Source organism: Halictus rubicundus, chromosome 11 (genome assembly GCF_050948215.1).
Source record: "Halictus rubicundus isolate RS-2024b chromosome 11, iyHalRubi1_principal, whole genome shotgun sequence".
Classification (NCBI taxonomy): Eukaryota; Metazoa; Arthropoda; class Insecta; order Hymenoptera; family Halictidae; genus Halictus; species Halictus rubicundus.
The window spans coordinates 11,637,844-11,647,774 of record NC_135159.1 but is presented as its reverse complement, the minus strand read 5'-3'; the positions used below and the strand labels follow the sequence as shown (position 1 = coordinate 11,647,774).

The window sequence follows — 9,931 nt, the reverse complement described above, 5'->3', positions numbered from 1 at the left end:
CCTTTTGAAAATAGTAGTGCTCATACATGCATTCTTTTCACTTGTATAAATTACAGGCAACAATCGTGGTGCTAAATCTTTTAGTGCTCGTGGCTTGCGATAGTTTCCAATAACTAACAATGGCATTTTCAATGATCCATTAGCATTACAGCATGTCAGTATGGTCAGTCTATCCTTGACTTTGTTATACCTTATGGGTGCGTCCTCTGACTTGATAACTGCAGTCTTATCTGGCATCATTTTAAAATAGAGTTCAGTCACATCAGCATTAAATATTTGATACAGAGTTAATTCTTCTGCTTCGATCAACTCTGTTACTTCATTCTTGAACTTGTCAGCTGCCTCAGAGTTTGTAAATAATTGTTCCTCCGGAGATGTTGTAAAACAAATGCCGTTCCTTTGCTTCCAATGCCGAAACCATCCATCGCTCGCTTTGAACGTCTCCATGCCACCAAATTGTCTAAAATATTCTAGGGCTTTTGCTAACAAAAGTATTTTATAGTTAGAGCAAAATGACTTTGTACCAAACAAGATTTAAAGCTAACAAGGGAACATATTCAAGTTACACAATGAAGAAAACATGTGTCGAATATTTTTGTAAGAATTACCTCTCACAAAAGTTTCATTAAAATTGGCTTGTGTAACTTGAATATGTTCCCTTGTAAGATACTTATAAAGATAATACCTTTCACTTGTGAAACACTAATGGAGTTATTCCGTTTTTTCTCATCATAAAACCACACGGTTAACGCATCGTTTACTTTTTCAACTGGAGATAGACGTACACGTTTCGAATAAGTGGAAAGACTATGCTTCTCCAATGATTCCCTGTCGTGAATCCACCTCCTCACTACACTTTCATGAACGTCATATTCAATCGCTATTGCTCTTATGGAAGCTCCTGCATCATTCTTTCTGACTGCTTCCAATTTGTCTTGCAGCGACCAATTTTTATACGTTCTTTGTTTCTTTACATTTTCGCTGCTAGTACTTGGTTTATTGGAATCCTTTCTTAAGCTCTTGCTAGTCACTGGAACAATTATTTCTTTAAAGCTCAGCTATGTGTACAAAGTTCGAATGCAAAAGTTTCAATAGTTTTTCTAAAAAAAAAATTCCGAAAAATTCGCGCGAAAACGGCCTCGAAAATAAGAATCCTTACACATACCACTCTCATCACTGTTAGAATCCTCCGCGGTTTCACTTTCCTCATCAGTCAGATTGAACTGGCTAGTAGTATGGATCCATTCATTAATCTGATCCAATGTAATAGTCTCATGATGATGAATTTGTGTACAAATTTCGTGAATATGTTCAAGAGTATAATTGTCACCACTATCGTCTACCTCGATCGGCATATTTAATAATGGCTTCCAACAATTAGAAACTGTTATTTCAGTGATTTCATTCCAAGATTCGTTGATCAAAGCAATAGCATTTCTAATATTAAACGAGTTAATTGAATCGATAAACTCTATTCCCTGACCTTGGGCTTTTACTACATTCATCAACAATTTCGCTTTATACCTCAGTTTTATTGCCTCAATAATACCTTGATCGAGTGGCTGAATAAGCGATGTCACATTAGGTGGGAAAAATATTGCTTTATATCCATCCACATTTGAAGCATCTGTTAACGAATGCGACCTACTATTGTCCAGCAACAGAACTGCTTTTTCTGGCAATCTCCTTGATTTCAAGAAATTGCAAACACTAGGAACAAAATGTTCTCTGAACCATTTTTCAAAGATAACAGTGTTCATGCAAGCATTCTGTTCGCTTGTGTAAGTTACAGGTAGTAATTGCGGTGCCAAATTTTTCAGTGCTCGTGGCTTCTCAAACCTCCCAATAACTAGTAATGGCATTCTCAATGAACCATTAGCGTTACAGCATGTCAGTATAGTTAGTCTATCCTTCATTCTCTTAAATGTTGGAGACATGTGCTCCATCTTGAGATCTGTGGCCTCCTTGGGCATCATTTTGAAATAGAGACCAAACTCATCAGCATTGAATATTTGATCTAACGTTAATTGTTCCGTTTCTATCAACTCTTGTATTTCATTCTTGAATTGATTAGCTGCCTCAGAGTTTGAAAGTAACCGCCCCCCTGGTGACATCATACAATGAATACCGTTCTTCTGTTTCCAATGCCTGAACCATCCATCACTTGCTTTGAACGTTTCCATGCCGCCAAAATCTCTAAAAAGTTCCAGAGCTTTTGCTGACAAAAATAATTGTTACGATTAACAGCAAAGTTACTTTAAAAACAAACTGTTTTTATAGTAAGTTCACTCGACATATTAATACAATACCTTTCACTTGTATAACACTGACCGGGTTGTTCCTTTTTTTTTCATTATAGAACCACACAGTTAGGGCTTCGTTAACTTTCTCCACAGGAGACAAACGTACACGTTTAGAGTACGGGGAAGTACTATGCTTCTCCAATGTTTCTCTGGTGTAGATCCACCTTCTTACCACACGTTCATGAACGTTGTACTCAACAGCTATTGCTCTTATAGAAATACCTGCATCCCTCTTCCTCACTGCTTCCAGTTTGTCCTGCAGTGTCCAATTTTTGTACGTTTTTTGTTCCTTAATATTCGTGCTGCTTGCATTTGGTTGACTGAAGTCCATTTTCATGTATATACTGATTATTAAGATAACTTAATTTTTATAGTATTAATAATTTAATTATTTTCTATTCTGTCGTATTCTATTCTAATTTAAGAGTAATATATGTATGTATGTATGTAATCGAACCAACCTGTTTGATCACCTGACATGCATTACAGTGGCCGCTCGATAAGTAAAGGCCCTTTATGTGGGAATTAGGAACGCCCCTTGCTCCCACGAATGAGTCATACTTGCGCGAGCATTCTCTTTGTTACCGAATGAGAATGTACACTGTGTCGCATTTAATTGACACAATTTTTTATTACCATAAGTGCTTATGATATTGTTTTATTAAAATATTTGAAATCGAAGTTGTATGATATAAAGGAGGCCATATGAATAGTTGTAGTATTAATAGATGTAATGAACAGATATAATAATAAAAATAATGAGATGTTCATGATGATCCACCCGGTATATGTTCTGCGCGTGGAAGTAAATAATTGAGAGGAAAGTTGCTCGGTCGATAAGTGTTGATTGTAGACACTTGTCGGGGGTAACCTTCTCTAGAGCCCCAATATTTATTACTTATTGAGCGACCATTGGGATCGTAATTATTATTGGACTGCGGATCTTTATGCAAAATAAAAATCTTGTGCACCGATTGCAACAAACACGAGTTAAATACAAATTAATATGGAGACTGCTAATCATTTTAACAAGTTCACAATATTACTATGATATGCTTAACCTCATGCGAGTTTCGACTATTAATTTTTGTTATAAATGCATAAAATCCGTAGTCTAATTATCAAATTTGTATACAGAATTAATAGCAATATGCGTACATAAAAATGTTCACTTAGTTTATATTTTTTGTTACAATTACTCGTAAAATTCATAGACAATATTTGTTATTTACATCATTTTATACATTAATAAAAAATTATATCGATGTAGATTCTTAAGTAAAACATGATCTTGCACCAATGATTTAAGTTTCGGAATGTTTTTGTTAGAATCTAAACGGTTATAAAGTACAAAGATGTTAACTGAAAGATAGCAATAAATGAGCGAGTAGAGCACATAACACAGAAGAAAGCTACTATAAAGTCTTGAGCTTTTTTAAAATCCACAGAAATTAACTTAAAACTTGCTTAAGAATTTATAATTCCTCAGCTTCGAATTCTTGAGTAGCTCAAGAATCTCAAGTATGACGAATGTAAGTTTGTTTCTTCTAATGTTGCTCAATTGTTCATCTTTTTGAAGTTCAACGATGGAGCGTCTTTCGTTTTATCGTAAGGGCGAGAATTGTAATTGTAATTCTCTTTATCTTCACTCTGCAAATCTGAAGAAAACAAACACGTTATTAGGATTGAAATACGCTTGACGTTACACTGGTTTTGTATTCCAATTTCACCATTTTGCAGATCGCATTCAGCTTTGTGCGAAGCAAATTCACCTTTTTGCAAATCGAGTTTTCGTGACAAATTTGTTTCCTAATATTATTGTAATCAAATAAAATGTATTGATCCTAAATTTAAAATTTCATGTATAAATTCTGTGCAACGATTAAGAAAACAAATTTATAGAAAAACTTGAATTGCAAAAGAGTGAATTTCATTTGCAAAAGGATTCATTTGGAGCATAAAACCTGTATTGTGTTCCAATAATTGTTAGATAATTTTTGCAGAATATTAGACCGTGTAATCGGATACCTACAATCATTTAAATTTTTAGGTTGAATGTGTACTGCCGACATATCCAATGCCGATGTGAAATGTTCATTAGAGTCTGTAGGGTTGCACGAGTTGAAATGCTTCAATAACAACTCGCTGTTCATAGACGATGTAGAATATCTTGTACTTTCAAGTGGTGGTGACGTCACCGTAATATCGGATATAGCAGTTGAGTTTACAATTTGTGTTAATGTTATTTCACCACCCAGATCCGAATAGTCCTACAAATATAAGTAAAAAGATAATTAATTCATTTCTGAGCAATTAAAATTTTTGTTTCGTTGTACAATTGGTTTCTGATAGTCATTTAACTTCAAACTTTAGGACACAAGTTTATTTTCGCTTCTGTGGAAATGGAAATAAAAAATGTTTCCCAAAATGCGTATCGTTTTCACGAAACGAAAATGACCATTAAATAAAATTCAAATTATGATTATCTGATTTCATTACAATTAGGAGAAGAACACTTTAGCGCATTGTATCATTGCATAAAAAATATAGGGGATACAAACGTTTGCAACTTACAGAAAAAACTCGCGAATGTGTTTTCTTTTTATTTAATCTAAATGGTCAAAAGTGACCATGAATACCATTAACGTTATTTTAAACGAAGACCGTATGAGGATTAAGTGTTTACGTTATTTAACAGAACTCATTATGATCACTTACATCATCTTCAGATGTTTCAACTAATTTCCTAGTTTCCCTGAATCTTTGAAGAATTCGTTCGTGCGGCGATGTTACAGTAAATTGTCGAGGATAAGAAAATTCTTTTCTGACAGGAGTTGCTCCTGCAAATAAAAGTCAATCAATATATTTTAATTCTCCAAGAAATTTCAGTTTTCAGTATACAATACCTGTGGGTACATCGTGCTGTACTTCATTGTCGAAGAATTGATTGATACTGCCCACAGCTGCGTGCAATTGTTCAATATTTCTGTAGCAACATTCTGTTGAGTCTGTGATTAGATTTTCCGATTTATTAGATATGTTTTCACACATATTAATGAGCTCAGTTTCCTCGTTCTTCACCACACTCGCGTAATTTTCATTTGCGTTGTCGATTATCTTAGAAGCATTCTGTAATACATCACAGTTTTAAATGTTTTATGTGAAACATCTGCTTGTTACAATTTTTTTTACGAACTTACATCTAATAGGACAAGAGCTTCATTTTTATCGTGATCCATATCCTGATAGAGTTCCTCCACATTGCATTCTACAAGATTTTTATACTTCTTCAGAGCATTAGAACTTGCATCGACATTAGATATCAATTCGTGTACCAGATTCTTTCCTTCTCTTACAGTTGTGTTTTCTATATGTTCATTCTGTTAACGAAACAAATTACACGTGACCATTCTAAATTTTCTAATCTGTAATATATCAAAATCTTTATCGAAATTACCTTTTCTGTTTCGGCAACTACATCGTTTCCAATTTCTTCCAAACGAGTTTGTATATGTTCTCGCAGAGTGTTCCCCAATTTTATATTGTTGGTACAAGTATCGGTCATGTGATCGTTGACTTGGTTACAAATGTCACAAATGTAATTACATTTACCAGTTATCAGAGAGAAATGTTCGTTCATGTTCTGGTTGAGAAGATTGAACTCGGAAGTTACATTCTCCAACATCTTAAAAATAATACATCCTGAGTAAAATAGCATAACGCGGTAAGAAATATAAATTTATGCGGTAAAATGGTTGTACCTTCGCAAACGAACGTTGTGTCTCCGTGAACTCTTGCCTTTTACAAATTTCGTCCACATCTTTCTTAATAATTTGAATATTTCTATGAATACTTTCGCAAGCACTCTTTTCCTCGTTACAAAGATGATTTATCATTTCATTTAGCTGAGTTACAGTCTCTTTTACATTGTCCAGTATATTCTGTTTTACTAATTGCAAATGCTTGCTAATTTCAATTTCGATTATTCTATCAATTTTTTCGATCGATTTTTGAGAAACAGTTCGGAAATCATCATGCTTATTTTCGATCGTGTCTGCTGTACCTCGCATCTCACTTCTCGCCCAATTCTGATAACTTGAATACTGAAATGTATAAATTATTATCAATAAACATAACGATATATAAACAAGAAAAGATTCTACTATACAAGTCATTAAACACATACAGATTCATTTATCGTTTCTTTTAAACTATTAAATATTGAATCTTTTTCAGTTAGGATACTTGAATCAGCAGCTTCGCATTTCATGATGGTTTCAGCACCTGACAAAAATATTATAAATTTAAATCACTGTTAAAAAAATATTTTCATCTGATACATTTATGTTTTACCGATATTATTTTTCACTGATATACAAAAGCTCTTCAAAGTTTCCCCATAATTACAGATATCACTTTCAATGCCTTCGAAACATGTGCGAATTGTGTTTCTAAATTGTTCCCCAAGAGTTTCAAATTTCTGTTCTGCAAATCTAAAAACGTATTGCGAATTTTATGTAAGCAATGTTAAGAATATATAACTAGAAGAATTTCAGTTTTTTAGTAACGTGTAGTTTATAATTAACTTACTTTTTACGATCAATTTTCTCATGCAGTTTTTGTGAATCTGCGGTCGCTGTGTCCGCAACATTCAACAACGACTGAGCTTGAGATAATAAAGCTTGTTCCGTACTAACATGTTTTTCTAATAAATATTTTTGTTCATCTCTTTCTCGCGCTGTGATTTTCAGTTTCTGATGCGTCGACTTCAAAGCTTCTGCAGTATTCGTTAATTTGTTTTGAGTTTTCTGTAATTCTTGCATTTGCGCGATGTCTTGCAATTTAAGTTCGTTATATATTTTCTGGAAAGGAACGAGAAAATTGCAATCAACGATGCAAATGAATCATTCATAAAATAATTACCTCTTTGTCTTGCATAGCTTTCTCCAAAGCTTTAATGTGATTAATCTTCACTTCTATATCTTTGCCCTGTTGAGTAATCAGCGTTTTCATTTCGTTGTAATTGTTGTACTCAAGATAAATACCGTTTCTCTCGCGTGTAGCCAATAAATCTCGTCGCAATCTTTCAATTTCTATAGTGTATTGCTTGAGAAACTCTATCTTTGAAAGTTTCTTATTTATCTCGGGACGATTAGTAATATTCTTCGCGCGGCGAGCATAATCTAACGTGGACAGAGTTTCCTCGTGATTGATACAAGCTGGGGAAATAGTTGCAATAATTGATGTCTTCGTGCGACCACCTAATGACTCTTGTAACAATCTTGTGAGCTTGGATTCTCTGTACGAATAATGGATAAAAATGAAATAAAATATTTCTCCTTACGTAAAAAGACAATATATTTCATTACCTGTAAGGTATGTGAGGTGCTCTTTCAACAAGAGCTGTTATGACTCTGCCGAGAGTTAATAACGATTGATTAACATTACCAGCTTCTCTCGCTCTTCTGTCAATGGCCCCAGATCTGCCAACGTTCTCACTACCTGCTAGATCCACCAAATTTAGTTTACCCGTCTTCAAAACTTCTTCGCCGTCCAAGGTGGTCTCTTTCAAGTGTACCGTGATCGAAAATACTGTATGAGATCGACTACAATAATTTTTAAAACTATTATCAGTTGATAGTTACAATAGAACACATAAAACCATATATATACATATATGTACAATGAATATAAAATGCAATACTGACCTGGATTGAGCGTTCAACAATGTTGCAGCGGTCTGTCTTCTTTCTAATCCCTTCTCAAGAATCTTATAAACTTCGCTCTTATTGCGTACTGTTATTTCTTCCAATCCATGGATTATAACTGCTCCTTTCTTTGATGTGTCTTCATACAACCTAATTAAATACATATTATTGAAGCTTCAATATAACGAGACTAAGAAGATGTTTACACAATTTTGTTTTCTATACTTTATTTTGGAGCCGTCATCACTAGATGACAGAAGATCGAACAAGTCCTCATTGTACAGTTCCAGAAAACTGACTCTAATAGTGAACTCCTGTGCTTCCAATAATTGTAACTCATCGAACAAGTGGCTTAGAGACCGGGGGATCATGCCAGCAGCTGAATCCTGTACAACAGTTTAATTTATATTAATGTAGGAAGTAGAGACATTCAAATCGAACGACGCGATGGTTGGACTAAACACATATGAAATCCGATCTAACTGATCAGCGGTTGACCGCTGACAGTTAGAACCCGAAATGTAAACACGTATGAGAGAGAGAACAATACATTAGGTGCGATAACTGTGAAAACCGTGTGTGACAGTGTGAGAGAGTACGAGAGATATATTTTGTGAGGTAGGACGAAAGAGGCAGTTCTTAGCTGATACAGAGCGAGCGAGTTAGAGAGAGAGAGTGCGAGTAAGCGAGACACGAGGTTCGACATTGTGCGTGGCGAGTTATTTTTTTGTAGTACATTATTAATCAATAAATAGTTCTTAATTAACCTTGTATTGGATCTTCCTGACTCTACATTAACATTACAGTATTATCATGTAAATTTTCTTAACGAGTAGACTTTGGATTTTATGTATTTAATGAACGCAGATAATTTTTAGTTTACCCACAGGTCCTCAGTCTAGTAACGTATAGTTTCATTTTAATCTTATCACACAAATAACTTACGCTCCGCCAATGTAAAGTTGGATCGATATTAATTCCTTCCATCGTGAAGGTTTTCCCAGTACCAGTCTGCCCATATGCAAACACTGTACAATTATACCCGGCCAGAACTTGCTCCAATAATGGACTGACAACAGCATTGTAGACATCGATCTAATAATAAATAAAGCCTATAGTTAATTTGAGATGAAGAATTTTGAGATGCAATTTCGAAGGAATTAAGCTTAAAATAACAAGACTAATAACTGGAAATTAAATTTATTTCGAAACTTGTTATACCTGTTTTGAATTAGGTCCGAACGCATGATCGAATATAAACTTCTTCGTAGATTTATCCTTTGGAAATTCGTGTACTACCACTTCCTTATCGTTTGGAACTTCCACTATAATTGAAGATTTGCTACTCTGCTCGACCGCATTGATAGGTCTACAAAAAAGACAGTGTGTATCTAACACGTATAGTTCAGACAAAAATTGGAGGCAAGAAATAAATAATTTCTTACCTGACGCGAATAAAAACTTGTATGTTTTGCGATTTATCCCTCTTCCCGGTCCGTGTGTTGTTCATGTTTCCTTTATTTCAACTGCACTGACTTTTGACACATTAATACAACCGTATGTTTTCAATCTTCGCATCAAAGTTTACGTCCTTTTCTCCAGTTGCGATTTAAACGGAAAACGAATTCAAAATTCATAGTACTCCAAGCGGCCTGTAGAGGCACTATGTTACATTTAAAGGCGGATTCTTCAATTATAAATATTGTGTCCCATGTAACAGCACATTGCAGATCAAATAGGCAAACATTTTGTTTTTCTACGCTTATGTTCATTACACAATTTTTTACATAATTTGGTGGAATTTCATAAAGGGAAGTATATAATAATAATGCGTTTGCTTTCCTCTTTTTGTCATCAATGAATTTATATACGACGAACAGGGTGCAATGGAAACAAACCTTAATTGTAATGTCATTTCAA

General features: G+C 34.3%; 1 protein-coding gene across 1 annotated transcript; it reads right to left on the bottom strand.

Annotated features, from left to right (window-relative positions):
- Nucleotides 1–3,466: 3,466 nt before the first annotated feature.
- Nucleotides 3,467–9,607, bottom strand: LOC143358721 (kinesin-like protein Klp61F). Its single transcript, XM_076796071.1, has 17 exons — nucleotides 9,457–9,607; nucleotides 9,233–9,380; nucleotides 8,957–9,106; nucleotides 8,237–8,397; nucleotides 8,012–8,161; nucleotides 7,673–7,909; nucleotides 7,227–7,602; nucleotides 6,894–7,165; nucleotides 6,657–6,796; nucleotides 6,490–6,587; nucleotides 6,065–6,406; nucleotides 5,761–5,988; nucleotides 5,504–5,683; nucleotides 5,210–5,432; nucleotides 5,022–5,143; nucleotides 4,336–4,573; nucleotides 3,467–3,961 (listed from the first exon to the last, which is right to left on the bottom strand). The coding sequence occupies exons 1-17, from the start codon at nucleotides 9,519–9,521 to the stop codon at nucleotides 3,861–3,863; spliced, it is 3,231 nt and encodes a 1,076-aa protein (XP_076652186.1). The 5' UTR covers nucleotides 9,522–9,607; the 3' UTR covers nucleotides 3,467–3,860.
- Between the last annotated feature and the right edge of the window lie 324 nt (nucleotides 9,608–9,931).

Coding starts and splice junctions, on each gene's coding strand:
- LOC143358721 (XM_076796071.1), bottom strand. CDS start 9,521: ATGAACAACACACGGACCGGGAAGAGGGATAAATCGCAAAACATACAA. Junction 8,162..8,236: donor GATGACGGCTCCAAAATAAA/GTATAGAAAACA, acceptor GTATTTAATTAG/GTTGTATGAAGACACATCAA. Junction 7,603..7,672: donor GCACCTCACATACCTTACAG/GTAATGAAATAT, acceptor TTATTCGTACAG/AGAATCCAAGCTCACAAGAT.